Source organism: Grammomys surdaster, unplaced genomic scaffold (genome assembly GCF_004785775.1).
Source record: "Grammomys surdaster isolate TR1022 unplaced genomic scaffold, NIH_TR_1.0 129, whole genome shotgun sequence".
Taxonomy (NCBI): domain Eukaryota; kingdom Metazoa; phylum Chordata; class Mammalia; order Rodentia; family Muridae; genus Grammomys; species Grammomys surdaster.
The window spans coordinates 21652474-21666820 of record NW_021604587.1 but is presented as its reverse complement, the minus strand read 5'-3'; the positions used below and the strand labels follow the sequence as shown (position 1 = coordinate 21666820).

The following is a 14347-nucleotide window of genomic DNA, read 5'->3' as shown; positions in this document are numbered from 1 at the left end:
TGATGTTTTCTATCCTGTATTTATAACCTAAAGGGCCATGCTTGGTGAGGCTAGTATTTGACCATACATAAGCTATTTTAAATTCCCAATTCTCTTCTGTTAAGAATTGCTGTTCAAATTTATTTCCATTTGTATCGTGACAGAGGTTCCTCCATATTGTATCCTTGCTGAGGCCATTTCAGATGTAACCAGAATCCTATCTCCCGGATGGAAAATCCCATGGAAAACTACCAAACTCTATTTTAGGAGCCAAGAGGTCAAAATGTCCCAGCTAATTTATCTTAGCTTCTGTTAAACTGTGTAGAACCAACCCCCTCTAGCCAACAGCTTATCTTAGCTTTTGTTAAACTGCCTGCTTGCACAGAAACTCCTCCAGCTGTTTATCTTAGTTTCTGTTAGATTATTTGCTTCTGTGAAGCTCCCTGTAGCTACCAAGAAAGATGCCTGGGATGTGGTTTTTGCCTTCAAAACTCCATGCTCTAGAAACTCTAGGCCACACTTAGGACCCAAAAAGCTGAATGTAGTCCCTGCTGGCTGGAGTAAAGACTTTCAACTGGCTCTAAACTGTCTGAGTGGTCATCTTTGGTGGCTCCCTGTGACAATATTTCCTCTTCTTATTAGTAATCCTTATGAAAATGCTGTGGAAGTCTATTTTTTTGCACATTTCTGTACATTTAACCGTTCCAACTGAGTTTAATTTCATTTTGATCTTGATCTTCCATCTTTCATCAGTTTGCCTCACGTACATTTAAATTTCCTAATAAAAATTTGGTTAAAAACAATTCTTCCTGGGGCTGCTCTGTATGTGGTCAGTATAATTTCTGTCCATATTTTGTGTTCTGTCTTATGTTTAAGTATCTGTACAATGCTGCCTTCTATACAGAGATGACCACAACAAGAGCCAGAGTAAAGTCATCAGCCACCAAATGTCACCATTAGTGCTTGCCTAAAGCACTGGGAGCACGGACATACCTGTGACAAAGTGAGAACAACCAGACAGATCGTTATTTTATTTCCAAATTAAGCTAATCAACTGTATGCTTATTCAATAACATTTTCTGTATATTTCCAGGGATGTAATTCATTAAAAATTTAAACTTGTCTTTATGGAGGTCAAATTGAGATGTCCAGAGATTTCTGGTCAACTCCTCAGTTTTCATACTCTGGACGTTTATGCTTCTATCTCAAAGCTGGTCTACATTCTGCATCAATCTCAGAATGTATCTCCCAGGGAGTTTTGAGTTTTGAAATTTCAGGCCAGATAAGTCTCCTTCTTGGTTAACTCTTAACTGTAAACCTAGAGTTTCACCAAGTCTGTCGAAATGAGCACTCTGAAATACAAGGGCCATGTATCTCTGGCTTCCAGACAGTTCTGCAGAAGGCTTGGCTTCAAGAATTGCAAAAGTCTGTGATTTCCTGGTGAGGAATTGTATGTGACGCAGTAAAGTGAACTGCAGACCTTTTGCCAGATGTTAGTACAAAACTGGAAATCACAGCTCCTCATGGTTATCTAACCCACAACCCGAAAAACCCACCAAACTCACGTGGCTGCTTCTGGATTTTCCCTTAATCCTCTAGTCACCGAAACAAAATCATTTCAAGACATAGTTGACAATTATAACCAGTTTAATCAATCTTAGGGACTTTGGTTAGATACATACAAAGTGGTGCAATTTATTGTGGTAAAATAGTAGGTAAGGCTTTCTGATTTTTTTTTTCTTTTCTAAAGATTTTTTCCCCCTTTGAGACATGTTTGCTTCTCTTGTGGGTGTAGTCTTGTGTCTGCCTGGAGAGCAGGCCTTTCTGTGAAATATCAAGGAGAGTTCAGCACTGTGTCTGGTCATGCCTCAGTTTGCTAAAATACAGCCCAAACAAGGGTGTGCTGAACACTACTGTCTATACAGACCAGAAAACACAGCACTGCCAAGCACTCCATGATCCTGAGGAATGCTCCTTGGATGCTGTTTTTAATCCAACTCCAGACAAGACAAAGATACTTTTAAATGGCCTTCCTCTCACTTACTGAGAGAAGCTGACCTTCTGGTCTATATATGTTTGATATTAAAATGGTAACAAAGAAAGGAAAGAGAGAGCGGTGTGTATCTGGCAAAATCTGGAAGAAGCACCACCATAGAAACAGCACCTCTGTCAAGAGCCAAGAAACGGACTGTTCTAGATGAACATAAACAGTACAGGAGACAGCCCCATCCTCAAGAGAGCATCCAGTTTGATTCCACTTACTTGCCCCCTTTCTCCTTTCCTCCTGCACTCTCAACCATCAAAGCCACAGAGCAGTGCAGAGGACCATGATGGGTTGCAGAATGGGCAAATGAGACAGGACTTTAGAGAGCAATCTGTCCAATTTCCCAGATGATGAATGAGGATACAAAGCTCCTAAGGTGTCAGCAGCAAGATGCTGATATGAGAAGCCAGAATTCCTGGCTCTGTTCCAGAAGACTTTTCCGGAGCATACACAGGACGTGAAGATGTTTTGTTATTTAAGTCTCTATTCCTGTGGCTTCTTTTCCTTCAAGACATTGATCATATTTGCTACTTAGAAACATACAATCTCAAGAAATGTAAAACTAACAATGCCGGCCTCTCCCACCTTCCCTCCCTTTCACTTTCTTTACCTTTTCTCTCTCCTGTCCTTCCTCTGTATACATCCCTGAGAGCAGCAAAGATTGCACACCCACCCCCAGGAAATACAATTTGCTCTCACCTGTAATAGTTCAAACTCAGCCGCCTGAGGTTTCCAAAGTCAAGGTTACCAACTTAAGTTCTAAATATATTTTTAAAAAGGGAGACTCCCCAGACAATCTGATATATTATGTAAAATTAAAATTGTATTTATTTTATTTATATCTCCACCCTCCCACTTTGACTTTTATCTTCAGGTTTAAAATGATCTCCCTATGGTTCAGTATCTTCAAGTCGGCTGTGTGTGTTTATTTTGTTTTCATAAGACCAAAATAAAACCAATAAAATATTTCTCCCACAATTCTCTTCAACTATCTGTTTATAAATGACCTTTTAAAATTTGAGCTGAACTTGCCAAATTTCTAGTATTGCACATGAATTCAATTGGTCCGTCTAATTCTTGACTCCATGCTAAAAAGGACATATATTTCCCCCAGGTATATAAAGGAGGGACAGGGAGTAATCAGGTGAGAGAAGGGGAGAGAGAGAGGAAGGGGGGGGAGAGCACATTCAAGTGAGAGAGCTAGCACAATATAGCAAAAGTTCCCCCAAGGAGTTCCCAATAAGAAAGAAAGAAAACATCAAACACCAATGGTGGGAAAACATTTACTGGAAATTTCCAAAGTTTTCAAAATTGTTATAAAACATAAACAAGCACACATAGCTGACCATTAGACATGAAAATTTTACCTTTGTTCTAGGTAGATATGTATAGAAAAAGGAATCACTACAAGTATTTGCTATGGGCAAAGGTTCTAGGTAGTAGCTACTGCATATAGATTATCTCACTGAGTACCATTTAGGAAAAATTAGGCTTAGAAATCAAGACCAATTGGGCAGGAGACACTGCCCCATTAACACCATCCCAACCCATCATCTATCAAGGTCACATAAAATTAACAAGCTCTTTGTGAAAAGTCACTTTGGTTGATCAGCAATTGATGGAGACCCAGAGAAAGAAGGCTAGAGAGCTAAAGGCTGATTTTTAGAAAACGTGACTTTTTGTTTGGTTGGTTTGGTTTTGGTTTGGTTTTGTTTACTTCCTTGTAGATAAATCTATTCCCCAGGCTACAGTTTTATTTGCTTTCTGCCGTACTAAGCAACCTCATTTCTGCTGCTCTGATGATGAGCTAGCTAAAAACCTAACCTGCACATTCATATGAGAATTGTGTTTATGATGATTTGAGAATTTGTGCTTGATGGTCATCAACCACTCGAGGTAGGTAGTACATCCTCGTTTTGTAGAGGAGGAAACCGAGTCAAAGGGAAAGGCACATTACCTCCCCATCACAGGTGAGTGTCAGCAGCAATTTGAACACAGAACCTTATGAAGGAAATAAACTAGTGACTCACCTCTAGATCACCAAACTGGGCTGCGATGTCTATTTTAAAAATCAGCTTCATCTATATATCTATACATTTAGATGTTTGAGTCATAAACGGGACAGCTAGACGCTAAAAGGAACTGAGTCTCAATGGCCTAAGCCTGAGTGAATACTAACAGTAGAGATTGCCATTGACTCACTTCCTTTCAATTCTCAAGTGTTTAAAACGGGATCTGTCAGCAGCATTTGCCCATGGGCTGCATGGAACACTGTCAATAAAGGGCGGTGTTCTACCACTCTGCTGGCTCTGCCTCCATCTGTGTAATGGGCAGCAGATCGCTACTGACATTGTCACACAAGTCATTGAAACATTAGGGACAATAGAGGAGCCACTCTGGTATTTTGTCTCCCCATGGAACAGTCTGAACACTCTCTCTATAAAGCTGACCATGTTAGCAGTCCCTCTGCAGAGACAATCGGTTGCTTTTATTCCTGTTTTTAAAACAGACAACCCCACAGACTTCTTAATGCATTCTTCAGCCATGGAAGGCTTTGTTGTCCTGGCAAGGGGAGCTCAAGTCTAGAGAAAGACTGACTCTCAATCTGAGAGCACCACACTTCATACTTTAAATTCTGCAATTGCATCTGAGAAAGGCACTCTTCACATACGTGGTATATCTGTCAACATGCATTTTTGGTTGAAACACATCATTGGAATGTACGCTTTTACATACCTAAGACCCATCCAACATAGATGCTTAATTTACAAGCCTTTTTTCCCATACATAAGATTCAAAATTCAGATGGATCGGTGCTTAAGTTAATAAAAAATCTGTACTTGTCCCATGAGGCCTTGGTCCACAGAATCACACACAGATGATTGGACAGTGCACATCTGGCCTGGAATCCTGCAGAAAACATCACTATCTGACAGGCATTGGCAGCTGGAGGCCATCGATTTAAGTTAAGCAATGTGATTTGTCCTGCTCTTGGCCCCTGAGCAGCCTAAGCTCAGCCCCAGATGAGGTGAAAAGTCGGCTTTGTGGTCAAGTCTATCTTGACTCACAATTTCACCATCTTATCCTAAGTAAAGCTGCTCACCGCGTCTGTGGTTTTCTTACATAAATTTTCAATCCAGCTCGTGTTATTATAAAGCATCTTTTCCAGCCCCGATGCTGGGGCTGGACTTTTAGCTCGCATATTTTTTCCAGATGTGATGAGCTCTCCGTAGCCTTCTTGGTGAGCAAATGCATATCCGGATCTTCTGGAGCTTGACCTGCGGGTCTGAGGCCTTCTGCTTCGTAGAGGCCTTTCCTTTCTCTGAGCCTTCTGCCACCGACGGATCTGGGGAGGAAGAGCACCACAGTGCAACCATGAGCTCAAACATTAGACTCCAGACAATCACTGAGTAAAATGAAAGCCATTTTTGTTATTTAATTGGAAGTCTACAACAGGAAACTCTTTGCCTTTACTCCAAAAGGAAGCTTTAAGCCTAAAGCCATAACATTCTCCACCCCAAAGATGACACTAGGCACTAATCAATTTTTCCCTACCAAAAAATTCTCATGTAAGCAAGAAATATTCCAATAATTCAATTTCATGGGCTGTATGGTGAGTTGGGGGTGGGGGGTTGCTTTGTTTCAGTAACAGTGTTGGGAACAGAGCCAGGGGTCTTGAGCATACTTTTGTATAGAAATATTGTGTCTATAGTCCCAATAGCCAGTCTTTTATTTCTCTTTTCCTTTTAGAGGCTATCTAGATTTTGCAGTCACTAGTAACTGATTAGGAGGAAATTTCAGAAATTAGAGTCAGAATGTTTTCCCTCTTACGGAAGGTCAACTTATCATGAGACTTTTGGAGTTTTCATTTATTCTTGTTTGAGGCACGCGTGCATGCACGTGTGAGTGTGAGTGTGTGTGTGTGTGTGTGTGTGTGTGTCTGTGAGAGAGAGAGAGAGAGAGGGAGAGAGAGAGAGAGAGAGAGAGAGAGAGTTTCACAAATATGGAGGTGTGGCCTTTTAAAGAACATCTACAGCACAGCCCCTACATCAGAGGCTCAGGAAACATTGTCAAAAGAGGGGCAGAGAGACCCAGAGGACCAGAATCCTGCTGCTAGATAATGAATGTTCCTGAGATCTGACAGGGTAAATGCACCCTTCAATTCTCAACAATAGTTCTCAAAAAAAGTTAAGACCTAAACATCATTTGGGTGGGTTTCACCCTGCCTTCCGTTTCTGTGGGGAAGTGAGTGGAGACGATGACCAGAGGTTTTGCATAAGTGATCAATTCAGGTCTGAGGATACTCACTAAGCAAAACTTGACACTCATCCTTAACACAAGCAAAATTGGCATCTTCAGATTGCCCATCATTCTATGAGTTGGTTTCAGCTCAGATCCAACACAAAAAGACAGACACAGGGATACTCTGCCCAGAATGTAAGAAACATCACGGTAAGAAAAGCTCAGAGCCCTTGACTTCACTGATCTGGCCTCATTACCCCTAGAAACATGTTATTTTTCTTTGTGAGATGATTAAAGTATGTCTCCCTCTCTTCTTCTCTGTCCTGAGTCTCAGCCTAGCCCAGCACTCCTTTATTTGTACTGTTTCCTAGGAGCCATTGAGATCTATTCTAATCTCTGATCCAGGCTTCTTTCTACACCGTGCTCTTTCTGTTGTTCTTCTATCTCTGTATTCCCAGTCTACTCAGCATGCTGCTATTCCCTTTTAAAATCTGCTCGGTGGGTAACAGGTGTCACTTATTTCCCAAGCCAATACTCTATTTCTACTCAAATGGTGAGACTCCTTCACACGACTTGTTTGGATTCCTTGTATGGTATTCCTTAGCCTTCCCTGTAGTTTGCCTTTCTCTTAAAGTAATACTCCAAAATGATTCAAGTGAGTCAGGGGTAAAAGTACTTCTAATCCTTCACTCCATACCCACCCATAGCCCAATATACCTGTCTTCACTGACATTCAGGACTAGTATGTTCAAGATATGTATGGGGGGATATCGTCTACTCTGTTATGATGCCATGAACCTAGGAAAATTTTCCTTAGTCATTCCTGTGCATCTGTTTGGACAGAGAGGGACATCATTCATGAAAGCCACCAACCATCCTTCAAGGACTCACAGTGTCTCAAACATACCTGATCACTCAGATTTGGGTATAAATACATCTTCAGGAATCTGAACGCCACCACTGGCATGACTGACGTCACTGCTGTCAAGAGAACCACGAGCCAGACAAACTTCTGGCTCAGAGAGTGCTGAGCATTTCCTGCCATTAGAGAGACACAGACACCCTGGCTATAAAACACCGAATTGCTATAAAATCTCTATAATTACATAAAGTAATTACAGTTATAGTTAGTGGTTATGAATTAGACTGATAATTATATGCATTTAAAAGAAAAATCTTTGACACAATTACGAAAGCCTGGAGAAATGCTAGCTTGAGGAAGCAGTCTCTCACCCAGGCTCCTTCCATCTTTGCTTGGTTCCTTCCTTTCAACCTCACAATCCATGACCAGTCTAGAATTTCCAATTAATGATTTGATGTAGGCCTATTCGCAAACAATGGTCTCATTGACTGTCTATGCCATAGGCAAACGCCACATCTAGCACAAGAGTAACCTTTGAAATTCTAGGCAACTGCCCAAAAAAGCTGCCTCAAAAGGAACTTGCTATTTCTTTGATGTTCCCTTGGTTCTGAGTTAAAGATCTGGGGAGATCCTGGAGGGTCCTGGTTTGAAGAGAAGAGTTCCCCAGGACCACTGAGTTAGCTACCCAACACGAGAGATGGCAGGCCAGAGAAACTCACTGCCAAGCCTGGAGCCAGCTTCCAGATTTTACTCTCATTTCTCACATATTTATTGTTTGTCTAATCAAGGCAGCAAAGAGGGGCACGCAGATTTTGTGGGACTACACCATCCCTGTCCCTGTTCATTTTCTAGGAACTCATCATGCTACCTTCAACCAGCCAGGTCTTCATACCAGTGCACCCGTGTTAACACCATTCGAATGGGCTTTGGTATGAGAGTTTGGCAACTGATTGGTATGTCTGCTTTTTCTGGCTTTGGAAAGTAAATCTGTCTACCAAAGAGCAGCCAGTTCCAGTTGTTGTAAGCCAAGGGCAGAAACAAACTTGATTCAATCAATTAAATGTCTTTTTAAGTTCCTTGAAGCTCATTACCCACAGACAACGCTGAGAAAAACAAGCTTCACTTTAAAGCCACGCCCCTCCCTGCTGCTGGTTACTAAGGAAAAAACTTTTCTTTTTTTCTTTCCTTTCTTCCTTCCTTTCTTTCTTTCTTTCTTTCTTTCTTTCTTTCTTTCTTTTTTTAAGAAAACCCCAATGTTGATCTAACTTTTGTAAACTTTCATTGAATCTCAGTAATTAATTCACAGAATGGCATGGGCTTAAGCAGAAAGGATTAGTCCACACACAAACTACATTCTCTAGGGGAAGCAGTCCGATTTTGCGTGTCAGAGTGGTCTAACATAGATTGGAAATGTACCAAACATTTAAGATTTGGTAACACAAAAGTAAATAAATAAACTGAAATTTAAAAGCAGCTCATGAGCCTTCCTTTCCTAACTGGCATGTTCTGATGACTAACCAACATGCCTCTACATGGTTGGAATCTTTTGCTAAACAAAGTATTAACGTGGTGTACTGAGCAGGACTGTTAGGACTTGAAACGGTTACTGTATGTGTAAGAACGGACAAAGTTGAAGCACAGTGTCCCCACACTTACAAACACAGCTGGATGGAAACAGAACCCAGGCCTCAATGAAGACCACCACTTCAAAATCAATCCCGTGACACTTCTGACACAGATCTCATGAGAAATTGTTTTCTAGGCTGAGGTAATTGGAAAATGGACTTGAGGTGCTATGCTACCTGCTTGAGATCAAAGAATTGTCTCTAAACATCATTCCTTTCTCATTTGTTGAAGTGAAGTCAGAAAATCTCTGTTCCTTACTTACCTGCTGTAGGGATTTCCAAACTTCTTGGAAAGTGTATTAATGGTTCTTGTGTAAAAGTCAGTGGTCTTGGCAGAACCATTTTGGAGTGTAGACTTTAACACAGGAACACTGGATGTATCCTCTTTGTTAAATAATGTAGTTTCAAGACCTTAGTGAATTGTATGAATTCCTTGACACCCCATCAGACATCCAAATTCTCCCATGATGCCCTCAAACATAATCAAGTCACAATTTCTTGAATAATAATACTGTGGTGGCTAGTTTTATATAAACTTGACACAAGCTAGAGTTATTTGAGAATGACTCTCTGTTGAGAAACTGCCCCTATAGCCTTGGCCTGTGGGCAAGTCTATAGTCCATTTTCTTAATTAATGATTGATATGGGAGGATCCAGCCCATCTTGGGTGGTGTCACCCCTGGCTAGTCATCTGGGGCTACTATAAGAAAGCAGATTGAGAAAGCCAGGAGAGCAAGTCAGTAAGTAATGTTCTTTCATGGCCCCTGCTTTAGTTCCTCTGCCCCTGACCTTCCTTCATGACAGACAGTGGTCAGAATGTGTAAGATGAATTAACCCTTTCCTCCCAGAGTTGCTTTCTGACATGGTGTTTTCCCATAGCGATAGGAACTCTAACCAAGACAAACACTAAATACTTATCATCAGAGTCAGTATTTATTTAACCAGGATCCATCCTAATGCTTTATATGTAGTAACTCATTTGATCTCCACTTTTTTCTATTGAAAATAGGAAGAATTAACAACCCAGTTCATAGATAAATATTAAATCATGAAAAGGGAAGAAGGTTTGTTCAACACCACGCAATTTGTTAAGTGGCAGAGCTGGCCTTTAGTCCCTTACATCTGTGCAGCCTTCTCTTCTGGCCACTTCTGGAAGGATGTCCAGAAATCTGTAAAGGGTTCTAATTTATGAACCATTTCTCTTTCATCTAAATGCATATAATGTCTGTGGGAGAACTCTGACAGATATGCTGGTGGTAACCTGGTAAGGAAAGCTGGCTATTTCCCCTTCTTTACTGTTTTATAATAAACTTTTTATTGGCTGTAAATACATGTGTTATGTCCCTTGTCTTCTAAGGCACAACCTACTGCATCTGGGCCATGGGAGCCTCTAAGTTCTATCTGGCAAGGAAAAAAAAAAAAAAGCAGTCTCTTGGAACCTCTTTCCTGTCTGAACAGCTTAGGGTGTACCAGTCAACTCCTAGATAAAAAAAAAAAAAAAAAAAAAAAAAAGAGTGCTGGCCATTTCTATCCCCACACAACACAAAAACAAGTCATAAAGACAAAGGACTTAGAGTATGACACAAGGCCTCACAACAGGTAGGATCACTTACCAACAAAGGGGAACTGGTGTGGGAAGATTCCAAAGACACCAGCACTGTGCATGGCAAATAAAATGGAGAAATAGGTAGCAACACTGCCCCAGATAAAGACGTGATTAACTACAGTCCAGTAACTTGTGTCCAAAGCGATCTGCAAATAAAGTCAAATGCAAAAAAGAGAGGCATTTTAGACATAAAAAAATCACATACACAGAGACTTGCCTCCAAGATTATTCTGGAACATGAAGATTACTAGACCAACCACACATCTCCACTTCTGTACACACACAAGGGGCAAGTGCTAGACAAGAGACTAGAGCTTAGGTATATGAATGACTGTATCTACCAAAGTTAAAACGGCCTCAGAAGGTGAAATGTCAAGGGTTTTATTTTTAATAATTTTATAAGATAGTGTGATTTTTATATGACCATCCCAACTCATTCTGATGAAACCTTCCTTACATTCTTCAAATCACAGAAAAGAAGAATCTCCGACTTATTGTTATATAATTTGTGTCGTCTGGGAATGTTTCCCAGTCCCTTCTTCCCTTCCTGTATCTTGTGTGGCAGCAGAAATGCTATTTACACAGCAGAGGCCTCAGGAGACATGCAGGTAACGGACTCCTACTCTATCTGCAGCACAAGTACATCCATCTCTAGACACAGGAGTATGCTCCCCTCCCCCTGCAGTTTGCTACCCTCTGACGTACCGCAGCACTAAAGACACTAGAAGCAGAAGATAATAAACCACAGGATCATTACACCAGAAGACAGCCCTGCAGTCTATCCTGGTCGAGATCTGCTAATTATCTAGTGTATTGGGCTACTAGGACAATAAACCAAAACCTGCACATTTGTCTTCCACCACCTGTCATTTCATCACCAGTAAAAGAAAATAGCCTGGTCCGTGTTATAAGAAGGAAAAGAAATCATAATCCATGTTTTTTTAAAAGGTCCTACTAAGAGAGGGGATGTCTCCCCCTTGAAATAGAACCAACCAATGTGACTGAGAAGTTCCAGGGCAACAGCTAAGCAGCATGAGACTTCGTAAGAGGACACAAACCAAACCTGAGGATAAAATTCCACTTATGATGTTAAAGCATGAAACAGAAAAAACAAAGGGGAATCCCCACTGGTGAGCGCTGACTGTACATCCTGGAACAAACAAATGCAAACATCACGGAGCACACACCAAGAAATGCAAACCATTTGTGAATCTGTAGATATCGGAGTCATGAGCCCAATATACAGTTACTAGGATCTTTGAACAAAATAAAGGATAAATAAGGAAGTGCCGATCAAAGGTATGATAAAAGAGAATTGTCCTCAGCCAGTGGTAGCCTAGATGTTCAGACTGAGAGCACCGTTCAAATTCCCTGGCAAATTAGTTCAAAAGCAAATCACATTCTGGTGGTGGTAGTGAAAGCAAATAAAGAGCATAAGCTTTAGACCAAAAAGGTGCTGTCAGAATATACGAAGAACCAACTGACATCACTCTACCACAGTGAAACTGGGATACAGAAATGTGACAATAAAGTTGACAAGGGGCAGGGATGTGGCAGGAGGAGCTTTAGCTGATGAGTATTATTCTCGCTCAATAGAGTGTTCAAATACAAAGATAGCGGATGTTTAAGCTCAAATTTCAAGATCCAAATACTCATCCTGAGCTAATTTCTGACATATTGTTGTGACCAAGTAAATCAAAACAAAAACCTCAAAACAGTTGAAGTGTAGAATTAAATAGGCGGCATGCAATGGTTCTAGTAAAGTTATAATTAGTTCTAAATAAATAGTGAGGTGAGCATGAGCTATCGTGTTCATTTGAAAAGCATTTGAATGCTTCAAAACCTATGTTAAAGGAGTATTCAGTAGCATTCTGAAACAAAACAGCCATCATTTATACACCAGAATTGAGGATAAGAGTAAAGACAGAGGGAGAAAAGAAAAATCAAAACAGTTCCAAACCACAGCCCAGAACAAACCCTACAATGGTGTCTCGCTACAAGATATGCTAGTGTAGTGGTGGCACAACACTTGTGGATGTAACCGATATCTGCTTTGACTTAAGGCCCACTCCACAAGATGAAACCCACACCTGACACTGCTTGAGTGGCCAAGAGCCTGAGACTGGTTATCATTGGAACCTAGAGTAAAACCAAATACCAACCACTGTTATAGAAAAACTAAAAGTAGCAATAACACGACTCCTAATGACATTCTGCTATCCTCCTAGAGCAGTGCCTTGCTCAGCCAGCACCAGAGAAGCTTCCTCGTGCAGCAGATGAGAACAAATACAGAGACTCACAGACAGACATGAATGTGAAAGACCTGGGAACACACAGAATGACTTCATCCAATCCTTCCCCTCAGGGTTCAGGAAATCCTGTGGAAAGGAAAGCAGAAAGAGTGTGTGGCCCAGAGGGGCTGGAAGACACCATGGAAACAAGGCCTTCTAATTCAACATGATTGGCACACATGTGAACCACAGTTCTGACCTGTTAGTTTTTGTTTTATGATGTGATATTCTCTCAAAAGTCTATTTTCTAATAAGAGACACAAAGGAGGTGGATCCAGATGGGAGGAGAGATGGGGAAGAACTGGGAGGAGTTGAAGGACTGGAAACTGTAATCTGGATATATTACGTGAGGAAAAAAATCTATTTCAATAAAAAGAAGAAAAAGTTAAAAAGCTGGAAGAAAAAAACAGCTCCAAACTTGTTTCATTCAGGTGGATGAAGGAGGATCTACAACAAGATTGTAGAACATTTGGTTATAATTAAAAATACTTCCAGGTTCCACCTCACTTCATTGAGAATAGCTAAGATCAATAAAACAGATGTCAACAAATGCTAATGAGGTTCTTGGGAAAGGGGGCACCTTATTTGCTGTAAGTAGGAGTGTAAACTGGTGTAGGTACTATAGAAATCAATGTAGCAGTTGTGCAAGAAAACTAAAAGTGAAGCTATTTGATCTGTACATATTACTTGTGAGCATACACTCAAAGACTCTCCAGTCTACCTCAGGGATACCTGTACAACTGTGAACGTCGCAGCTCTACTCACAACACCAGGACATAAAACAGCCTAGATGTCCATCAACCGGTGAACAAATAATGAAAGAGTGGTACATATAAACAATAGAATTAAACTAAGTTGTAAAGAAAAATGAAATTATAAAAATCTGTACAAAAAAATGGACATAACTGGAAAATATTAGAGCAGGTGAGAACCCCAGGCCCAGGAAGACAATGGCTGCTTCCTCTTTCAAATGTGAATCTTAGCTTTGCATTTTTAGGTTTGTATGTTCTATTTAGGGTGTCTATGGACATCAAAAAGCCAGAAATTTTTCATGAAAGAGGGAAGGGAATGCATGTGGTACGAAAGGAGACGGGAGAACAGCTTAAAGAGGAGTTTGGATGGGGGTGCCTTGTATGAGTGGACAGTGTTATTCCCAAAAGACATGAATTACTAAACAAAAATCTCAATATCATACATAGAACACCCCCCAGGAGGTGTCAGCTAAGGTGTCTTCAGAGGTTCCTACAAGCAATCAGACTATCACCACTGCCCTTGGCTGACCACCATCACTGGATGGTAAAACCCTGTTGTTGAAAACACCACACACTTCGACTGCAGGAAATACAGAAATCAATTTCTAACTCACTGGGGACCTTCCTCCCTGCTAGCTCCCTTATATAGTCTCTGTAGACTTCTGGGTGAGAAGACTGCGATAGCTTATATAGTGATGCTCTGTAGACTTCTGGGTGAGAAGACTGCGATAGCTTATATAGTGATACTCTGTAGACTTCTGGGTGAGAAGACTGCGATAGCTTATATAGTGATACTCTGTAGACTTCTGGGTGAGAAGACTGTGATAGCTTATATAGTGATACTCTGTAGACTTCTGGGTGAGATGACAGTCTTGCCCAGTGCTTGGATCCTGCGTGCTACAATATAACTTGCCAGACTGCAAATGGAATCAGTCTAGATGTCTAT

The 14347-nt window shown here is 40.9% G+C and overlaps 1 protein-coding gene across 1 annotated transcript in view; it reads right to left on the bottom strand.

Annotated features, from left to right (window-relative positions):
• Window positions 1-3292: 3292 nt before the first annotated feature.
• Window positions 3293-14347, bottom strand: part of Atp8b4 (ATPase phospholipid transporting 8B4 (putative)) — a 166684-nt gene continuing 155629 nt past the window's right edge. Inside the window, 3 exon segments of the mRNA XM_028755546.1 lie at window positions 3293-5369; window positions 7173-7303; window positions 10366-10504. Of these exon segments, the coding sequence (XP_028611379.1) occupies window positions 5088-5369; window positions 7173-7303; window positions 10366-10504 (552 nt within the window). The 3' untranslated portion in view covers window positions 3293-5087.